The sequence below is a fragment of the Lepidothrix coronata genome, unplaced genomic scaffold (assembly GCF_001604755.1).
Source record: "Lepidothrix coronata isolate B3197 unplaced genomic scaffold, Lepidothrix_coronata-1.0 Scaffold67, whole genome shotgun sequence".
In the NCBI taxonomy this organism is placed as follows: domain Eukaryota; kingdom Metazoa; phylum Chordata; class Aves; order Passeriformes; family Pipridae; genus Lepidothrix; species Lepidothrix coronata.
This window is the reverse complement of record NW_016690247.1, coordinates 248,994-271,150: the sequence shown is the minus strand read 5'-3', so window position 1 is coordinate 271,150 and position 22,157 is coordinate 248,994. Positions and strand designations below refer to the sequence as shown.

The 22,157-nt window shown below is 39.8% G+C and overlaps 1 protein-coding gene across 2 annotated transcripts in view; it reads right to left on the bottom strand.

Moving 5' to 3' along the window:
• Window positions 1-22,157, bottom strand: part of AGO2 (argonaute 2, RISC catalytic component) — a 55,018-nt gene that overhangs the window by 12,381 nt on the left and 20,480 nt on the right. The window contains exons 3-18 of one of the 2 annotated variants that reach the window (XM_017818309.1): window positions 21,662-21,782; window positions 16,181-16,365; window positions 14,781-14,917; window positions 14,443-14,577; window positions 13,166-13,253; window positions 12,336-12,483; window positions 12,032-12,151; window positions 11,777-11,899; window positions 10,849-10,982; window positions 8,429-8,613; window positions 6,303-6,462; window positions 4,115-4,205; window positions 2,887-3,081; window positions 1,608-1,742; window positions 743-844; window positions 166-365 (exon numbers count right to left, since the gene is read on the bottom strand). In XM_017818309.1, the coding sequence (XP_017673798.1) occupies window positions 166-365; window positions 743-844; window positions 1,608-1,742; window positions 2,887-3,081; window positions 4,115-4,205; window positions 6,303-6,462; window positions 8,429-8,613; window positions 10,849-10,982; window positions 11,777-11,899; window positions 12,032-12,151; window positions 12,336-12,483; window positions 13,166-13,253; window positions 14,443-14,577; window positions 14,781-14,917; window positions 16,181-16,365; window positions 21,662-21,782 (2,259 nt within the window). The remainder of the gene's footprint in view (window positions 1-165; window positions 366-742; window positions 845-1,607; window positions 1,743-2,886; window positions 3,082-4,114; window positions 4,206-6,302; window positions 6,463-8,428; window positions 8,614-10,848; window positions 10,983-11,776; window positions 11,900-12,031; window positions 12,152-12,335; window positions 12,484-13,165; window positions 13,254-14,442; window positions 14,578-14,780; window positions 14,918-16,180; window positions 16,366-21,661; window positions 21,783-22,157) is intronic. The other variant, XM_017818310.1, reaches the window with a different exon arrangement.

Below are 22,157 nucleotides of genomic sequence, written 5' to 3'. Positions count from 1 at the left end.
GCAACACATGCAGGAAAATCTGCCTTTTTTTGGCAGAGCAGTTCAGTGGTAACAGTAAAATTTCCCCTCAAACTGCTGAGGACACCACTGATTACACACTTAGCAAGCCCACTGCCTTCCTGCTTCCTTTCAAGTTCTGTAAGAATTCCAAAACTCTGGACTCACCTGTCATGCTCTTTATCCACCAGATGGTACCTGGCTCTGAAGGCAACCAGGTGTGCGTAATACGCTGGTGCGGGGATGGACACGGAGCGGGTGCAGCGTACGTACGTGTGACACAGCTGGTAGGTGAGGATCTGCAGCTCATCCGAGGAGAAACGATTGTCATCCCACAGGACATGGTAATGAGAGGGTCTGCTTGTTCCCTGGGGGCACAGGACACACAGGGACATCAGCTTTTCAAAAACATCTCCTTAAATTTCCACTCCTGCAGGCGAACTGCAGCGGAACAGCCGCTTCCTTAAAAATCACATGGAGCAGTTCTACAGACTTCAGCAAATTTTTCCTTTAAAAGGCAAGGCAAACAACCTCCTTTCCTTGCTCCCCATCTTACTAATCCCTTTCTCCTTTTTGATAGGAGTGTGTTTTCTAGAATTTCATCCCTGTTACTGAAATTAAATGGTCATATTGAAATGCACTTTCATCTTGACAAACTTACATCTGACAAAAAGCCATCAGATAACGTTTTGCCTAAAGGTGCTTTAACAGCTGAAAAGTTACCATCCCACACAAAATGCCTTACCTGAATCCCAGCATGACTACACAGGTAAAAGTCAAACTCTGATGGGTGGGTGATTTTTGTGTCCACTGTGGTACCAGCTGGAATGTTTCCACTCTTTCCAACCTGTGGGAACAGAAAACGCAGACAGTAAGGCACACAAAGTTTTTTTTTTAACTTTTCAGTTCTATAGCAAGGGAAAAACACAAGAAAAAGATCCATAAAAAGCAGAAAGTGAAGGAGAATGAGCAAAACTGAAATTTTGTTCAAGTGAAAATCTGCAGTGTCTCTAGTATGGAGGAAAAAAAGAGACAAGCTGCTCTTAGATATTATCTAAAAAGATCAGTTTTTCTGAATAAAGTCAAAAGGAGCTTCTGCGACTGATTTGTCAAATTCTTTTCACCCTCCCACTCCAGGATAGGTGATTCCTCTGTAACTTCCCACTCCAGGATAGGTGATTCCTCTGTAACTTTTCCTGTTTATACTTGAGAGGGGACAATCCTCAGTTGTCAGACAGGCTGCCTCTTCCCTCAAAAACTCTTCAAAGAAGAACTAAAAAAATATTCTTTACTTTCAAACAATTTAACAACTGTAATCACAGCATTTATTGATTTAACAACTACCTTCATGTCAGCATTAGAAGTCAATAATTACTGCCTTGAAATCTAGTGGGTTTCAAGTGCTCCCACAGAGAAGCCTGACAGAAGGAAAGAGAACATGAAGAGCCATATCTGTGAGCAGAGATTTGCCATTAGGAACTCTCCATTCCCAGCAGTAACTCCGTCCTGGGCTTGGGGAGTCTCCTCTCCACACAGAAAGTCCCAAAAATCAGCAGCAACAGGTGCCTTGGCTGCCTGCTGGACACGTGCTGGTCACAATCAGAACATACCCGTTCGTTTTTATCCGTGCAGAAGAGTCTGGTGTGATGCCTTTTCTGCACAACTATAAATGTGATTCCAGGCTGATAATCCTTCTCTAGTTTAATGCAAGCCTCTCTGATGGCCAGCAGCTCGTGGTGCAGCACCTGAACCACAAACACAGAGAGGTGTGACAAATACAAACCGCTGCAATCCCACAGATTTATTTATCTACAGATTATTTATCATGTTCCTTCTTGCACTGTCACTCAGAATAATGAGATGTCAAAGCATTCAGGATCAAACCTTAATTTTTTCCCTTAATGAGAACAAATTAGGTCACCAGTTTCCTGAGCCAGGCGAGAGCTGCTTCCATATTTGTTCAGCTCCAAGCATTAGGCTCGGACTAATACACTGCATGTCAAAATCTTTTTAACTGCCAAATACAAATGAACATTTAATTAGGCTGTTGAATATACAGCAGACTAATTATTTTTCAGACTAGTACAAGGGATAAAATCTAGAATTACTCAGCTGCTCTTTCCCAGCTTTGTGAAATCTCATGCAGGACTACAGGCATCAATAATAAGGAAAGTGGAATAAACGAAAAAGCAATGATTTGAAATTTAGGTTAATTATACGTTAAAAATTCAGTGAAAACCAGTGGTAATTGAAAAAGAAAATTTCATACAAAGATTATTTTATCAATTCAAGTTAATTAAGTGACCTTTACTCCCTTCCCCTTGGGTTTTGAGAAGTTGACTACATTCTGTATATTTTAATTTACATACAAATACTGGAAAAGAAAGTGTATGTAAATATCTTTAAAATATATAGAAAAATATTTCATAAAATATGGTCTTTGTTGTATTTATTTTGTTTGCTTGCAAAGTATCTGATGAGTTTTATAAGGAATCAATTAAAAGTGGCAGTGTGAAAATACATCATTTATTAATCCTGGTTTAAAAAGTAGGAACATTAGTTTGCACTTAATTTTTCTTTACTGCCCACATTCTGTGTGATACAGTCTGACTAACACATCTGGAACAGGTCACAGATGTGGAACATAACTCGAGTGCTAAAACTATACTTCATAATCTATAATTTGTAAAGGGAATTATTTTAAAGGAGAAAAGTATTTTAAAAACCACATGAAAAATATGGAAACACTTCTCCTGCCCTGCTTGGTTAGAACCCAACAAATTTGCCGAGGGAAGATTTGCTGAGGATACGTTTTTGGTTTTGCATAACTCGAATCACATAAAACCACATTACCACCAGTAAACTACATTTCAAAAAGGAAAACATCACCTGTTGAAACTGCCCCTCCGAAACACCGTCCCTGTAGAAGATGATCCGAGTCGGTTTGAACCTCGTTGATTTGTAGAACTGGATGAGCAGCTCCCTGACCATGGCAGCCAAATCCTGGATGATTTCCTGGCGGTGCTGCTGGACCCGAACGGTGGCACAGTATCGGTTGGGATGAGCGTCCATGCTTCCCACAACCTGGGGGAAAAAATGCTTAGTCTCGAACCAAAAAGCACTTCAATAAAGGTATTTCATAAGAAAACTGCACTGTCTTTTTAACGGTGTCTTGCAAACGAAGTGGTTGACCTGGCAAAGATGTAGCTGAAACTAAAATGGGCTTGGAAAGACTTTGGAGTTCTGCCCGCCTGTGGCAACACACCCTGCTGAAAGGGAAAACTTATTTTAAATCTAGAAGACTAATTTCCCATTTGCACCTACATACACTTAAAAAAAAAAAATCAAATACAATTTGGAGACCTGATATCATGAAACCATTGATTTAGTTCAGACTGCAGAACAGGAATTTGAACTCTGGAAGACCAAGTCCCGTTTCGGGACACTGGGCATAAGTCCATCAAACTGAAACAGTGAGGCACTACAGAAATATCCACACCAAGGGAATGGATTTATGTTTATGAAACACCAGCATTCATTTTCCCTGGACACACAGGTGTAATAACTTTCTAAAACAGGTATTTGTTTATTTAGCACTACAGGCTACGATACTGCACATACCACCAAAGATCTTCATTATTAAATAATCCAGAGCAGCCACTACAGGTGTTTCACAGTGTCCTATATTCAGGAGCACATTTCCAAGAGATCACTGCACATTCTGTGTGGTCAGGAAGCCTGAGCCCCCAAAACCCACAAGTGAGCCAGCCGAGTTCCCTATCAGCAGTGAAGAAATTCTTAACATTTCTTACTGCTGAAGAAGCAGATTTAAACATGCACCAGCTCATTACAGGCTGCTGATAAATATCAGCTCCCAGGAAAGCTCCTCTGTGCAAGAGCAGCTCAGGCATTTTACAAGCTAATACACCCATTTAAGTAATTAGCAGCAGAGCAAGCTCTCTGAAGTTTCATTAGATTCCTGCAGAAAAATAATTTATAATACTATAATTAGGCAATCAGAAGCAATGGACCACAAATGAACTGAAAGTAATAAACTGCATTAGAGCTGAGCAGCAGGAGAGAGCTGGGGTTAAAGATCAGGACACAATTCACTCACTGCAGCAATGGAAGGCTTTTTCCCATCTCCAGCTGGTGGGTGAGTTACGTCTGCACCAAGGAATATGACAGGCTGCTGGAATACTGGGGGTCTGGCAAAGAGAGAGGAAATTTGTAAAAGCAGCAAGATTTCTGCTTAATAAAGCACATTAAAACTCCAATAGACAGCACTCTGTACTCCTGCAGTGAATTCCTCAACAACTGGCACTTGAGCAGAGTTGATCACTTGTCCTGTGGCAGTGATTAGAAATCCTGATTAAGGTTCTCATACTAAATACTTGGGCAGATTTTTAAAGCACAGCTAATTACTACTCTTAATTACAAATTACTTTAAAAATATATAGTTTTTTTTTTAACTTGGAGAATTGGAGCCTTTATTAATCAGACCATGGAAAAGAATAAAAGTTGATCCCTTAGCATCAACTGGCATCTGAGAAAATTAAAGGACTGGGAAATATAAAAGATGCTATGAATAAAAATATTTTTTCTCTGTTGGTGAAGAAGTACAAAAATTGTAGCTACTAAAATTATTATTTTAAAAGTAGACTTTTTTTAAAGTATGCTTCAAAGCTTTAAACAAACCTTTAAGTTATTAATCCATTGCACCAAGAGCAGAACACCAAAACATTACAATGCAAGTTTTAAGCTTCAACTCTATTCCTTAATAAAGCAATTTTAAACAGACAATGTTAAACCACTAGAATTTTTTTGTGTGTATGTGGGTGTGTAGGGGAGTGGTTAAATGGTTATGGGGATAAATTAAGCTATTTGAAGACCTTCTCTAAAAAGAAATGGGAAGGTAATTATAACAATGTAACTCGCAATGCCAGTTCTATTCTCATTTCCTCAGCCAACAGAAAATAACAATTAGCGAGTTCTGTTTTCAATACCCAAAACCTGCACTTTTACAGAATGTCAAGGTGTTGCGTGTAGTTGTGCCATTTTCCCCCTTTACTTAACTCCATTTTCACAAAAAACAAATCCAAAACCCAACAAAACCCCCACCACTGTGCCTTTCTGAATCACACACTCTGCAGTACCATGATTTCAGTTGCTTTAACAGGAGGCTCCAACAAACCCAGGCTGAGTCTATTGAGTTCAATACACAGAATTTAACAAGACACACAGATATACATCCCTTTGATAATGTGTTCTTTTTATTCTTCCCTAAGTACTTGTTGGATTATTTTTGAGCAGGTGCCTCCTGACCAGCCTAAATACTCTTAAGTGAAAATTTGCTTATCAGTGCAGAACAGAATGTTGATTTCTCTGAACCAGCCTCCCAAGAATGATGTAGCAGGTTATTCCCTGAGCTCTCTCTGCAACTTGGAAATGCAATGATTGTAAAAAGGCCCTCTTTTTACTGATGTAGAGACACATTTGTTCATTTTGATTGAAGTAACTTTATCTATCTTTACATTAGGCTTCTCTATCCTGCACAGGTAAGAAAAAACAAGCTGTATTTTGTCCATTCTCCCATTAGAATTTCTTGTCACTGATTTTTTAATAAAAATGGTAAAAAGTTTCAATTTGAGGATGTTTGTTTTAAGATGTTAAAGGCAAGGTCCCTCTTTTTTTGACAAATAGCATTTGTTTCACTCCCTTTCAACTACACACAGGACTTCAGTGACACATCAGATATGGAATTCAGTAGCAGCAAGATAACTTCACTGAATTATAGTCACAGTATAATCAAACCTTATCAATGTAACACAAGTAAGAAATTACAAGTTAAAGTGGACCTGGAAACCAATTGAGTTTTCTGCTCCCAGCTTTTGGTTCTTTAAATGTCTGTGTAAGTTAAGACACACAACAAAATGAAGAATTTTGACCACAATTAAACTATCAAGGAAAAGGCACTACTATTCTAGAGGGTCTCTGCTTCTTTCTGAAAACTCAAGGCAAACAAAATATTACAGATGTTTCATTCAAGTGGAAGTTGTGCTCTTCAATGTTCAGATCATGATAACAATATTTTTATTATAAATTCCAACAGAAACAAGAATTCCTCTCCAGTCTGGGGAACCTAACTTTTGCAGGACTACTTATTAGAAGCCAAAAGAGAGTTTGTCTGAAGAGTCTCTTAAGCTACAGGGCTACGACTGCAGATAAAAGCACTCAGTTATCTCAGTATGACGCACGTTCAATTTACAATACAATCCCCTCCTCCTTTTTGAAAGATGACTTACCTTCCCTGTGGCAGCAGAATGTTATTTACGCCTCCTAATTTGACATTTATTTTTAAGCAGAGGTTAGACAGGGTTTGTGGTGTTGTTCTCTGGACGTTTTTCATCTGAACACACTGTGTGGCCATTCCCAGCACGGTGTCGCCAACGCGCTTCACCTCCGCTGCAGAAGAGAAAGAAACAAACAGAAAACATTTGCAAATTGCAAATCAAACCAAATTCAGCGCCAATTAACTACACCTAGAGTTGTAGCAAAGTGGTCATCAAACTTAAAGGAACAAGGCAAAACCTAACCCCAAAACCCAACACAGCCTCCAATGAACCTCCCCCCAGTCCTGCACTGCTCCACCTTCCCAGTGACTAAATATAATAACTAAAGGCACTGTTGGCTTATATATTGAGAATTTTTTTTAATTGTTATTTTAGAATTATAGTGTTATAATTCACCTTTAGTTAATGATGTGGGTCATAACAGGATGATGAGCACTTGTTTCATTACTGAACACTGGACTAGTAACACAAACCTGATAGTAACGTGCTGAGTAACATTCAGTTAACCAGTTTATCACTTCACCACTGCAAGTTTATTACTTGCATAGAAAGTGGCCAGTTCAGCAAAGGATGGCCCTTAAAACTCAAAAAAACTCATTAAGTACTGTACAATTCCAAAGGTTAAACCAAATCCTATCATTAACAACAAAACTGAGACTCAAAGGCTTTAAGAGAGCCATACTCTTACACTCAGGGAGGAAATTTAGGCTCCAAGACTGGCTCAGAGAAGATGCAACCTCCGCTCTGGTAACAAGAGAGGAAAAGAGCAGGGTGGGAAGAGGAGAAAAGACAAGGCCGTGGGCATAGGAAGTGCAGGGCAGGGAAGAGCGCAGGGAGAAAATAAGGAGAGATGATTAGAGGGGGCAGAAATAACTGTAATTAAAGATAATGACAAGGAAAGCAGATGAGAATGGTACCACATCCTCTCAGTGGTTAAGTAAAGGAAAGAGTTCCCTTTTAATGCCAAGCAGGAAAAGTGAAAACGTCATTTTGCACTGAATTTCTATTGAACAGATTAGAGATGAGCCACTTCCTTTGCAAGGCTGAACTCAAGGGGAAAACAAAGTACTATTTCCTTAAGGTTCCTTGTTTAATCTCTCCTTTCATCTTGAATGAGATAATCTCAAATTTAGAAAATTATTTTGTGTTATGTTAAATTGGCGAGGGTGAGGGATGGGATAAAGCAAATCTGCAGCTGCTTGGTAGATCTGAGCCATTAGAGAAGAGAGTCCATGAAGCCAGAGAAGAAAAATAGTGGATGCTGCTCCAACTAGGCAAGGTAAGTGAAAAGGGGACAGGAAAACAAGCAGTCTTGCCTTTAGGAAGAGCTGGTTCAAACCAAAATGCATGATTTCCCTAAAACATTAAAACCTGTGTGTGTGTGCTCTGCAAAATGCACTGACTGTCCCTCTGTTTCCAAGAAACAGTTTAGCTTGCTGAGCTTTCACTTTGCACGCATCTGCATCCTCACAACCAGAGTTAAAAAACTGAAATAATAGGAAAACCAGACAGAAATCTTCTCCTTCACTCAACCATTTTGAGTTCAAATGTGTTTGGACGATGCTCTCAGGCACATGGTTTGACTCTTGGGGCTGGTCCTGTGCAGGGCTAAGAGTTGGACTCAATGATCCTTGTGGATCCCTTCCAACTCAGCATCTTCTGTGATTTTTTGCCAAAGGGTGACAGTGTGAGTAAGCAAAGATGCTCTAAAAGCTACACAGTTCTGGAGGTCATTACTTCTTCAATCACTTGGAATCTTCAGCACATAGGTTACATTAAGAATATTTTAACCCACTGTGTACCAATTTCATCAATCTCACCAAAGCCCTGGTTTAGCTTTCTCACTCACAACCTGCATCTCAAATGCAACCAGCAGGAAGAATATGGAAAAGCAAATTAAAAGCACAGAAAAAAATAACGAAACATCATGCAACACAAGAAGAATAATAAAAGTAATTTATAGCCCGTTCCCTAAATGGAATCTATATAGTTAAACCAGCATTAAACCTCTCTCATTTGGATACTTCCCAAAACCCACATGAAGTTGTGACTGAAACACACAATTTCCACTTACTGACCATAGACTGGTGTTTTTCCTGGCAGAATCACCACGACAAGCTGCAGCCCAGTGTAAGTGTTCTTGAGGTGTCTGAACATGGGCTCCACGCTGTCGGCTCCCTGCGCGTATTTACAGAAGCACGGCTGCCCCTGGATTGGCATTCCAGCATCCCTGGAAATCTTCCTCAGTTGTTCTGTAAAGGACCTGAAGGATGTAAATAAATACATCAAATTCTCAGGTAGCAAAACTCATCTTGATTTTTGTTCTTATTTTTAACGGAACAGCCCAAAAACCTGAACATTTATCCCAAGTGCATCTTTAATCGTCTGTGTAGTCACGGAAGGAAAAACAGGAAATATGCTGCATAAATAACACCATTAATAAAAACATCATTTCCAAAGCAAATTCCACCTGATTTCATCTTTCTACAGGAGATACAGCATAAGCTACTTTTTTTTCAAAAACACTGCAACAATGACATTTTGGATAGCCTGCTCCACCTTAATTCCACGTGGTACTACACTACAGAAAGGGCTGGACTTCCTTCTTCTTGCTGAGGGAAACAACCAACAGAAGTTACCAGCAACTGTCTCAGTGAATTGATCTAACATCAATAATAATGCACAAGAAAAACTTGCTAGATACCAGAGAAAAGGTGGAGGTGAAGACAAACCTTCTCCAAGGACAGTGCAAATGTAAGTGGATGGAACTGGTCAGAAATAGAGACAACCCAAGTTTTTCAGAGGCTTCCACCAGTGAAGCCTTTTTAGTTCACTGATAAAAGCCCCCTTTATGTTGGGGTGGGTGCCCCCACAGGTGTCTAAATTGCTTCACCAAAGGGTGCCAAGGTGCCACCCACTGAGAGGGTGTGAAGATTTAGTTTCTTCCAAACCCATTGTTAACTTGCATGAATCATAACAGTGTGTGAGCTCCAGCCCTGCAGCCTGGGGCTCCTGGCAGAACACGGGTACAGTATTTACCCTGGAAAAACAGCCGCTCACCACTGTAGCAGAGTCAGTGGCAGAACATCTCCCTGTTCCTGGAAGTGTTAAAGGCCAGGTTGGATGGGGTTTGGAGCAACCTGGTCTAGTGGAAGGTGTCCCTGCCAGTGGCAATGGGGTGGAACAAGAAGAGGTTTACTCTCCCTTCCAACTCAAATCATTCTCTGGTTTTAACATTCAAGTCTCGTGGCTCAAAACCTGAGCTGTTTTAGAATTCCATCTGGAAGTAAGGTGTCTAAGGTTTTCTGCCTGTTCCCAAGAGGTAAAGCAGGATGATTTGGAAGATTCTTAGGGAATTTGAAGGTTTACTCTGACATTATCTACAGCATTTGAGTTCCAACTTTCTCAACAAGTTGTAACAAGAGCCCACAAGATGGAACTGGACACAGCCATATTCCTTGCATGGAGAAATGTCCTCTCCTGGTAAGGACCATCTCCATCTAAGCCATCAAATAATTTCATTTTGGCTCACTATGTTGAAGAATTCTGCCTATTTCTCAAAACTGAATCACTTCACTTATGCAGCATTTCCACTGGAAGAAACAGCGTGGAAGGGAAAATTCCATGGCAGCCTCGTTCCTCCCAACTGTCTGGAGAGAACAAGTTCCTCCCTTACACAATGGGCAGTAAAAAGTAAGATTCCCACCCTTTGCTCATCACTTGTCAGGGAAAAATTCCCATGCTATTTGGCAAATCATCTGAAGGAACCCTGCTATGGCAATAGCACTGGTATGAGCAGCCACTGCCCTGCATTCACCTCACAAAAAGAAGGTGAGTCACCTGTCAGGGCAGCTCCAAAAGCAGCACTTGCCCATGCACAAAGGGAAAGCAGTTGTGTGTAAAAGAAGCAACCAGGCATCCACCCAGGCCTGCACACTTTTCCTCATCCAAGACGGTAGATGTCACTTTTAACAACACTCTTTCAACTATCATATTCCATCCAAAGATAAAGAAACCAAATCTGAAAGTTTCATATAAATGCTCAAAGTCAACAAAACAACTAGTCCTACTCATCTGGCAAATACAGCAACTTGCACAATCCAGGAACTCTAAAGGGGAAAAAGTTTTAGACAAAACTTGGATTGCTTTTTAATTTTCCTTTTACATAAGTTCTGCACAAATAAAGCAATTCCAACCAGGAACAGAACCCAACAGAACATACATGTTAGCCTTCACTCTTCACACAAACACCCATCACTGGTCAGAAATCTGCCACAAAGCATAAATGGGTTTTGTTAAGTCTGATTTGCAGGATTTCCTGATGCTGGCATTGAAATCACACTGGCATCACCCAAAGAGAGACAGAACTTCAAAAGCACTGTTAAAGATGTACTGCCATATGTTAAACGATTTAACAAAATATATATTCTAAATTAATAAGTGAAATCATGACACTTCCATCCATAATAAGTAATAAAATCTTACAAAACACACTTACTTCAGATGAACTTCAGTGCACTGGCGCTGGGGAGCAAAGCACGCGATTGCCCAGACCTTTATTTCAATCCCAGTGTGAAATTGTTTATTCCTCATGTCCCAGACTCCTTGAACTGGTGTAGCAATTGCTTTATTCTGGAAGTGGAAGGAAAAAGAAAATAAAACAATAAGGCAAAACTTGATTCATGCTAAATAAAAAGTAGTGATGCTTCTAGTTCCCTCCACCTGGCAGGTGATTGGTACTCTCAGATCTTTCTCTTCCCTGTGCAAATATCCATCCTATCTTTTAACAATCATTCTATCCGTGTAGCAAGACAGCTTGTTAACAATTTTTATTGGTGATCATTTCCTTTGGTTGTATAAATCAGCAGCAGATTGAAATAAGTCAGATTCACCTGGTATGGAACATTAAAGGGAACCTACATTTCTACAGTGGCACTTTACAACTGCTCAGTGAACTTTTACAAGAGGGACCTAATTTAAGTACTATGAATATTTTGCACATCACTAAGTACTGGTAAATAGTGAAGCATGGAATAAATACCCTGAGTTGGAAGGGACTGACAAGGATCATCCAAGTCCAACTCCTGGCCCTGCACAGGACAACCCCAAGAATCCCACCATGTGCCTGAGAGCCATGTGCCTGTTCCAGTGCCCAACCACCCTTCTGAGTTTACACAGACACATTTTTAACCCAGCTTTGCTTTCAGAAATAAGGAAGCAACTGAGGGAGATGCAACACGGCCATTACATTTAAGGACTTTGAGAACTTAAATGTAAATTCCAAACATTACACCTATGCCAACTTTACCCCTTACATCCAACATAACTAATTTAAAACAGCCATATTACAGGAGTTATCCCAGCTGGTGCTGGAAGCCATCACAGACTGGTGTGTATCCCTTGGGTACAGTATCCCTTGGACATACCCTGCCTCCATAGAGGATTGAGGGAGGCTGGAGGACTCTGCCGGTCACATCCGTCATTTCATCTTTGACCATTATCCCAAATTCCCGAACATAAGGGTCGGTGTTAAAACTCGCACTCCGCATCTGGAATTAAAAAAATTGATAAAAAACAAGCTCATCACTTGTATGCAGGGCATGAACACATTCAGTACCTGCCAAAGGCAGGCAAAATTAAATTCCTCACAACACCTCACTCGAGTTTGACACAACACTCACCAACTTGCTGATCTCCTCTTGACGGTCCGGTGCTGATCTGGCAGTGGCTCGAATCATAGTGGAAGTTTGATTGTCAGTGAGTTTCTTTATGCATCTTTGTCCTGCCACTATGTTGCACACCTAAAATATCCACCACAGAAAGGAAATTAAAAACCAAAATGCAACTGTTTTTTGGTTCATTGCTGCGCTACAGAATTTCTGAAGTTGGCTACTCAAAAAGCAGTTTGTCAACATTTGAACCTTTTCCCCCTCTGTCCCCCTTCCCCCAGTCCCAGAATACAGTATTATCCATGAGTTTACTTGCCTCCAGAGGAAGGTATGTGTGTTTCTGCTCCTGTCCAACTTGTAAACATGGAAGGTGAGGATAGCGTAAAACTAATTTATGCCTGTCCTTGAAATACTGAGCTACAGTGCATTCAACTGTTTGTCCATTCTCCTGCTGAAGTGGGAATCTATTGGAAAGCAAATATGAAAAGAAGCTGTTACTTCATGCAAAATACTTTCCCACAGTTCCTCAATACATTTCTTGGCACAAGTTAAGCTTATTGAAAGAGCACAAAACAAAGCCCGAACAATGAAATGCTAGATTTAGATACCATCAGTTATCTCCTTGTAAAAAGCTGCTATCAGTTTTGTTCCTTATATTACTTCCTTAAAAATGGGATTTTTAAGGAATCATATTCAAGTTATCTGCAAACCTCTGGTTAGTGATTAAAAAGAAACATTTTTTTCCAGAGGAAAAATAGATTGGCAATAAGCAAGATTAGAAAGCTGATCCCAGCGGGCATTACTCTTCTATTTGAAAGTTGTGAGAAGCAGCAGGCTACAAACAGGACACCCTGTTCTTCCAATGTTGAAGAAATCCAAAAAAGAAAGGAAGAAAGAAGAAAAACCCAACCAACCAAAAAACTCCCCAAATTCAAAATGAAGCAATTGGTTCAAATGCCATGGCCTTCATTATAGTATAAAACAGAACAAAAAGAACAGCAAAGCTGGGAAAATACTGGTATATTTTAGGGGTATCAACCAAAAAAAGCATCATTTTTCAAGCAACTTTTCCTATGTCAGCAATGCAAGCGAGGTGTTTTTCCAGCTTGAGACCAAACATGCTTAAAAAGCAGCGAAATCCTTTACGTTTGGTGGCTTGCTGGTCGTCTGGTGACATTGCACACTCTGTACTTCCTTTTCATTTGTCCACAGTGTGTTATCTCCACCTTCAGACCTAAAAATCGGAAAACATATATCACCATCTCTTCAAAATCAAGGTGTCAGCCTCTAAACTGCTACACAAGACCACTTAAACTGTGCAGTGAAGCCATTTACTACTTAGCACCAAAGGGTATCCCACAGAGAACTCAAAACCAGCAATTTACAGCCTTAAAATTCAGAGTCGCCGAGCTTCAGCCAAAGTTCAACACAGAATTTTAGAGACAAGATGAAATCCCAAAGGCCCAGGAGTTCACAGATGACGCTGAACACATCCTGAGAACTCCAGTTCTGTACCTCCAAGGAAGTCCAGGATGGGGAAAGGACAGAAAGGGCACACGACCTCCTTGAAACAAAAAACCTTGTTTATATTTTTTGTCTAAACATACAATGTCTGTGAGACCTCCAACTATTGCAGCCAGCCCTGAACTAATGAATCGGGAGTGGGGAAGAGAAAAACACCCGAACATCCTCCAGGAGTTCATGGAATGAAGCAACTCAGTGCCTGATATTTTTTCAGAAGAACATTTACAACCAACACAAACTCTGGATTCACTTATACTTTTCATGCTAACTTCTAGCTGGGCAAAGATAATTTTGTGTGCATTTTGTGGAAACAAGAAAGGAAGGTGCAGGATAGATTTATGGAGTTTTTCTTTTTTAACTTGTTTTCTTTCTACCAAGAATATCAGGAAGAAGGATCTCCGTTTTCCAGGAGAAACCTTAAGTGAACAGAACCAGTAAGACTTCTTCCTCCTGGACTCTTTGCTTCAGCCACTATACAGCAGAATAACTGTAATTTACTTCCAGGAGAGTGTATGTATGAAATATACCTAAGTATGCAAAACCACATTGTTAATTAATAGTAAAATCTGGAATATAAACATCCTGATATCAGTAACTGGAGTTGGAATTGTACTGTTGAGTGGAACTGGAATATGAAAATCCCAACATCAGCAATTGGAAAAATTTAAGCTTGGGTAATTAAAAAAACATGAAATCCCAATCTTTGTAAATATTTAGAAATCAGCAGATTAGGAACTGTAGTATCTTTGTCATGGAACTGGGATTGGCACTACTGATACGTTTCAAAAGTGAAAAATATTAAGCTTTTATCTCCAAATACAGTGACTGATACAGAAAGTATTTTGCAGATGTCATGGTAACACATCAGACAAATAAAGCAGTTTCATATAATTTATTACCTTTTATTTCTTTGGTAAACTTTACCCTTTGGGAATCTGTCAGAGGTTTTTGTTGTTCTTCAATACTTTTGAAGTCCAGAACTTCACATACAAACTCAATCACTGGCTGTGCTTTGTAAAATGCAGTTGCAGACACTGCAGACAAAAACATTAATGGTGTGTTGCAACAACACAGAGGAAATTTTAAAGAACATTTTTAAGAACATTTTTAAGAACATTTTTAAGAACATTTTTAAGAACATTTTTAAGAACATTTTTAAGAACATTTTTAAGAAATCCAACAAATGGAACTGTATTTGAGAAAGAAGAAACAATACATTATATTTTGTAGCACCTACCATCAATATTTAACATCATTTTCCACAATGAAGGTCTGACTGACTGATGGAAGCCAAACCAAACCTCCCTGCCACCACCCAAAGGATTTGAGCACCCTTCTGATGCTGTAAAAAAAGATCTCCCCACGGGAGTATACCTGCAATAAAGCAAAGAAATGCACATCAGACAACTAAAGCAAAAAAAAAATTCCTGTTCACAAAAGCACAGAAATGTCAGAGATTCAAAGTACCAATAATCTGAGATTCCTGGCAGGACTCTGGTTACACCTCTAAAATCCAGCTCATTACAGTAAGAAACTGGCTACTACTCAAGTTTAACTTCATTTTCAGTATACTCTTTAATATATCTACCAATTCAGACAAAAAGCATTTTTATTTGCATTCTATTAAAAATTCAGCTGCGCTTCAGTAAGAAAAGAATTAAACATCTCTGCTATTTAAACACCAACGCAATAATCTCTCCCCTTACTTGTGCGTACTCCGAAACACAACAGACATTATGTGTGGGTAAACAAGTGATCTAATAAATATTTCTGATACATCTTTCCTCTTGATAATTAAGTACTTGCACACTTAATAGCAAACTAATCATATCCAGAGCCAGTATGATCCTCTGAACAAGCTATCTGACAGTATGGGCTGTTTTCTGTGCTGTAAAACCTGATTAAAGTTAAAAACCTTTTTAATCCATAACATGAGGATAAAGTCAACATACTATAAGGCTATTTAAAGTAATTTGCCTAAGTTTAACTCATATTCCCTGTTCAGCCCTTCAAAATGGAAATGTTCAGCCCTACTAAACTTTACTTTCCAATTGAATATAATTTGCACAGTGGTCTTAAGTGACCTGTTTCGTGGCAGCAGAATTAAGCCCAGTATCTCTTGGGTGTGACTGAAAATACTGTAGATCCCACTTACTTGGAAAATAAAACAAGTCAAGTAGTTTTTCAGTTTTTCTTTTCTATAAAAATAGCCATATAGGGTGCCATTAATGTCCCCCCAGCACTGTATCCTTTATACAGAACTGGCAATGAACATCTGCCCAAGGACACAGAGGAACAGGGTAACAAGTTGATTTAAAACCACCCTTCCACCTCTACCAACCTCCAAGTACTTCCCACTCGGGGAGAGCTTCCTTCTCCAAGGCTACAGGGAAAAGAGGGAGATGGCAGGACACCCCTGAGCCGAAAGCACACAAACAGGGAGCCAGAACACTGGGGGAAGGGTCTCGTGTCCCAGGCTGGAGGCTCCTAATCCCACCGCATGAGCGAAAAGCACCGTGTTGCCCCTTGCCTGAGCTTGCCATCTGCTGTGGTTGAGCTATGAAAGCACATTCTACCCAAAAAGGCCACCAAAGCGATTTAAATAACACCTAAACCACGTCAAGGTCTTCCCCTCACCTCATGGAAGGCAAGTGCCTCATCACTACATCCAGTGCCTGGATGGTCTCAAACGGGACACTTGGCAGCCGGCCAGAAAGAGCATCATGTAAAGCCTGCAAACTCACACAGGACATCCACTTTATAGCCACCTTAAATATTCTGTCCTTTCCTTCTCCTGGCAGCGTGACCTCCAGCTCCACCTGCAACAATGCCAAACAACAAACCAAGATGATTCTTTCCATTGAAAGAGGGGGGGAAATGGAAGGGGCTCGGAAGGGACGATGGATTCCTCTGAACAGCCCTATAAAGCACGGGAGGAGACAAAAAGCAGTGATGAAGCAACAATATGCATTAGGTACAGCCTCTTTTTGCAGCTGAGAAATTCCCAAAGGTGTATTTCAGAAACCTGGAGTGCTTCCCAGCTGGCAGCTATCTCCCTCTGTCAGGCAACACTGTAATTTGGGAGCGCTTGTATCAACCAGGAGGTCTCGGTGAAGATCCGATAACCTGATTTCAGATCCCTACCACGTCCCAATGCATCACTGCTCATGTCAGCTCCAGCACGCCCAAAATAAAACATGGGCTGTCACCACCTGCCAAGACTCATGAATTTCTGGTATTTGCTCTCTAGAGCACCCGAGTGCTTTATATACTACTGCTGTAGACACAGTTCAAACAAGAGAAAACAGGAGCTTTAAAACAGAGATTAAAAAACCAAACACCAACCCCCCCAAAAAACCACAAAACCCACCAAGCCAAAACACTCTTATTTTTAAATACCAAAGAAAGAATAAATGGTGACCCCCAAGTACTAATGATGATATTAGGTACGAAACATCTTATGCCATCTTATGCCTACTTTGAATTTTTTTGTCTAAAAAAACACTGACAAACTACATTATGGTAAATTACTTCATCTAATTACTTGTAATTATTTGTAATGCTGATTTCTCCTCTTTCTTAAAGAAAGTCTGAGCACCAAAGTTCTTAAGCCAACTAAAATTAAGGCTTGTCTGAAATGATTAGCAGTTGTGGGAGTGACTACAAGAAATAACAAGATCAGAGTATCCTTTGTGCTGGATACAAACAAAAAACGTTGTATTTTCCTGTCCTAGGGAGTTTTCAATTTAAATACAAAAGGCATCCACTTAACAGACAAACTGCAATTAGTGGGCCAGCAAAAATAATAGGTGGGTAACAGCAAACCAGGATCTGCCAGCATCTGTTCTCTTGAGACAGTTCGGTTCTTCTGTCCAAAAATAGGAAGGAAAGATAAAACACAAATAACAAGCCTTCCCCTGTGCCCCCAAAATGAGCTGACCATCTATAGTAGGCACACAAAATTAATATTACAGCTGCATCTCTCCTCTAGCACAAACGTCATTCCCCAGGAGACCCGAGCAGAGGAAGGAGCTGCACGGCTGTGGGAGAGCAACGGGAACTGGAGTCTAATCACGGGCTCACTGCGGTGAATCTGGCCCAGAAGGTCAGCTCAGCTCAAATCTGTGCAAAGACAGGGACAAGTTTTCAGCTCACACAGGCTGGAAGTTCTCCATGAAACCTTTTTATCCATCACACCATGAAAAGGTCCTCAACGTGGCTCTCACGTACAGCAGGTGGAAGAGTCTGTCGCTCCTGAGGTGTATTTTCCTTTAAACCTCTCTCCTCCTCCAAATCAAGTTTTGTAATTTCTGCTTGAGCAGCTTGGTCTAGTGGAGGTGGCCCTGCCTATGGTAGGGGGTTGGAATGACATGACCTTTAAGGACCCTTCCAACCAAAACCATTCTACACTTATTCCCAATACTGTTAATACACAACTAATCTGATTATTAACAATTGTTGGCACCCTTAATCTAAAAAAAGGATTCCATTTTACTTTTTTTTGCCCTCCCCTGGTGTCTATTTAGAAAACTCCTTCACCATGATAGAATGGAAGATGAAGAATGTGTTGCAGTATCCATGTCCCTGGTGGAAATAAATGACCCAGGATTGAAGAATTTCTATTCCAGGTGTTCGACTGCAAACACTGATGAAGTTTAGCAGAGCTGTGACTGCTGAATTTGGCCCAAGCAGTTTTTGCTGCTGGGTCTGACTCCACTTCAGAAGAGTTTAATTAAGAGTCACTGCTCAAATAAGTAAGTTTTAAATCCAACTTTCCTGTTTGGTTTTTTTTTTCCCTTAAATATCTCACTTCATTTACACACTACTGAAAGTTTATGTGTAGTTTAAAAAAAAAAAACACCACAAAAATATAAAAAAAAGTGTCCTTAATCCTCATGCACAAGTTCACATATACTTTTAGGCACTGGTAATCAGAGTCTATATCTTTCAGTAGTATTTTATTTATTCCACCCTATAGTTTTAAGGACAAATGAACACAGTTATGTTTGACAGAATAAACATAACAAGAAAAATTTCAAAAAGAAAGTAATTTTAAATGGGAATTTTACTATGTCCATAACTATTAGGGATAAACTCTACAGCAAAATTTAATGTTAGATTTATAATCTATCCCCAAATAATAAAAAAAAATTTACAGTCTCAGTCACTAACCTGCTACCTGCTAGACCCACTGCTAAACTGCAAGACAGTTAACATAATTTTGCAGCTAAAGGAACTAAATGAAAGAGATTTTACTGTCAGGATGAAAAAAATCATTAAGCCTGTAGAAAAATTTTAAAGCCATTCTTAAAAAGAATAGGTCTTGAAGCTGATGTGGTCTGAATTACTAATACAAATCATAATAGCACTGTTTAAAAATAATAAAAATTAAACCTGACCATGTGTTTTTGGGGAATTCTTAGTACTCTTTCTTCTGTATAAAATATAGGCAACATTACATGATTATTTTGTCGTGTTTTGAGCGTACAAAGTACCTTTCCTCTATTAATCCAAGAGTTTTTCCTTCCCATGGATTCAGGGGAAAGCAGATGAACAGTTCCCAATCAAATATCTGGTTGCCTACCTCCCATAGCCTTGTGTGGAAACCTCAAGCTATGGATGTAGGAAAGAGCTCTGCTTCTGTCATGTACAGAGCTCTCAGCAGGACTTCAAACAGAAAGAAGAGTTTGTGGCCATGGACAGGACTGAGATTTTCCTTCTGGAAAAGGGAACAGCAGCAGGATTGCTGTATCCAACTGCTCTGAATGGTTCATTCATAATTACTGATTTTCTAATTAAAGACTAATTAAGATGTAGGTTAAGATCTATCAGATGTTCCTGTATCTTGCTAGGTGAGAGAACTCTCAAGTTCAATTAAAATTAAATTCTAGCTTTTAATTGCAGAGGGACATTTTAGGGAGATACATAAGTAATGCAGGAATTGAGTACAAAGCTGCTGTTGGAGGTGACCTGGGTTTGCTGCTTGAACATATGAGGAAAGAGGAGACTATTAAATATCTTCCTACTTTAACACTGTCTTTCTTCTCAATGTGTACAAGTAAAAACTAAGAAAATATCATGTTAATATTTACATATTCCATATTTGTTCTGAAAGGTCTAAAGAAATGAAGAAATTAAAGAGTGAAAATAAGGTACAATAAGGAAAGAATGAAAACAGGTTTGATAACCAGGAAAGCGAAGCAGAAGAGTATTTATATAAACAGAAAAAGTTATAAAAGAAGCAGAGCTGTCAGCAAGGACCAAAAAAACCCAGGCCACAACAACCACTACCAACAAGAGATGAGGAGAGAGTGCAATTTGGTGTCAGCCCTCTGTTTAGCACCAGTTCTTCCACCACCAATGCATACTGCAAGTAAGTTAAGATCTTCCACTTAGATTAAGGATCATCTATTAATCACTGTATGTTCATGAATCTTTTCAATATGATCCTAAATGTAATCAGATGTGCAGCAAGCTTACTCATTTTTTATGTACAGAACAAAGAAAACCCCACCAAAGAAACTTAATCTAATTATGCTGGAGCAAAGTCCTAATACCTACAAGCTTCACACTGGTTTAAATCATGCTTAAACCAATTTAGCACCATGTAAAAATTTCCTGCATTAAGCTAAATTTCCCCACGTCCGATTTTAAACGGCTCAAGGTTTATCTCTATTAGCTCTTTCCTCCAGGGGAACATTGATACATGTAGAGCAGAACAACTGACAGTGTCCTGTATCCCATGGGAAACAGTAAAAAAACCAAGAGTTTATTGAAAGTGAGCCTAAATGTGAGCCACAGATGAAACCACCTGAACTGTCCACTAAACCTCCACTAAAAACACCTCCTCAGTGACCACCTATTCCATGTGATCATCACTCTGGCAAGATTGGGAACTTTTTTCCTGGATGAGGAAAAAAAGAGTAATCTCTAATACTTTTAATGAGCCCTTTATAGTTTACCCAGACATTACCTTATTGGTTAATGAAGAGTAATTAAGACTGGAGGAGAGATTGACCTTTACTGCACGACATTCACTTAAACAGATTGGGAGGGAATAAAAATTTCACATATGAGATTAAGAGCTTGATTCAGGCAGAACTATTAACTATGTCAAGCACTGCACAGGCAAACAGTATGGGACAGCAAAGAACTATTTTAGAGCTGCTGAATTTCAGAAGACCTGAGCTCTGTTCCCAGTTTCTACATTTTTCTGTATTCCCCTTTACCCCTTACATTTTATTTTTGTCTCTTGAGGTTTTAATCAACTCTTATGGGATAGGATAGTCCTTCCCTGTAACTGTGCAGGCCTCACCTTGCACCCATAGCAAAAGGGACTTACTGTACTACCATCAGGAATGAAAAATGAATGAAAATTAATGATAAAAAGGCCACGGAAAATTCAAACTGGTATCGGATCACAGATGCCCAGGCTAAGTTATTTTATAGGGCTTGTGTGTTAGCATATTCCAACAGAGTCCCTTCTACTTCACCAGTCAATGGGCACTGGAGCAGCTCCAACCAGAGCCCAAAGAGGTCACCGCCCCACGGAGAGCTGGCAAAGAGAACAGTCCCCTCCAACTGCCCCAGGGCTAAGATAGCAGGTCTTAACCTGTGCAGTTTAAATTAGTTTGGCTCTCAGTCATAAAGGATTAGGGAAGAGGTTCTATACAGGCAACAGAGAGATGGAGGAGCTTCTTCCAGCTACTGATAGAGAGAATAAGCTTAGAGTGAGCCTTGATGAGATTAGCGAGGTGAGAGAACAGCTGCTGTTGCCTGGAGGGTGTTCCCAGTCCTCTCTAAACTCAGCTCTGTTCTCACTTTCTCCCCAGTGCCAGTCTGGAGCTGGTCCAGTGTCTGGGGCAGCTGATCCAGCTCACCAATGCAGCAGAAACCACACCAGAGGAGAGGAAGAGAGGGAAGAAAGAAGGGAGATGGAAGGGGGAGTGACCACTCCAACAGCAATAACACCTTAAGTCCTGGCAAACCACACCCTGAGCAGAGGACAACAGCAGGAGACATCTACTCCAGAAACAATCTGTTCTATCAGCTGTTAGACAGGCTCTGAAAATACCACCTTAAAATCTTCAACTAGAAACTTTTCTATTTAAAACTTACTTTATCTCTCCCGATGGGAAGTGGCATAGCTGTGTAAAGGTTTTTTCTTCCATCAAACACTGGTTTGCGGTCCCCAAAAATCTGGGTTTTAAAGTGCTGAACCATATGCTCCACTATTTCTCTGAAAATACAAAAAGATTAAGTTAATTCAACGTTTTACTTTGAATGTTAAGTAGCAGATGAATACTAACACTAATATTTACCAATACAGATATTAGGTAAATGAAAGGATTGTCCATTTTTGGCTATTAAAGGCAAGATTTGTTTGACTGTTCTGAATTAATGCAATCTTTTCCTAGACTATACTGTTTTCTTAAAACTGCTATTTTTAGCTTTCTCAGGTTTAAACTTTCCTTCCTCTTTTCTGTGATCTAATGAAAGTGGTGAAGTGAAAGCTTGTGCTTTCTCACGCTCAAAACAAGAGGTGCTGGGTATCTCCTGGGGTTTCTGCTTCCCTGTCCTACAGCCCTTTCTGCAGAGGACCAGAGACCAAAAA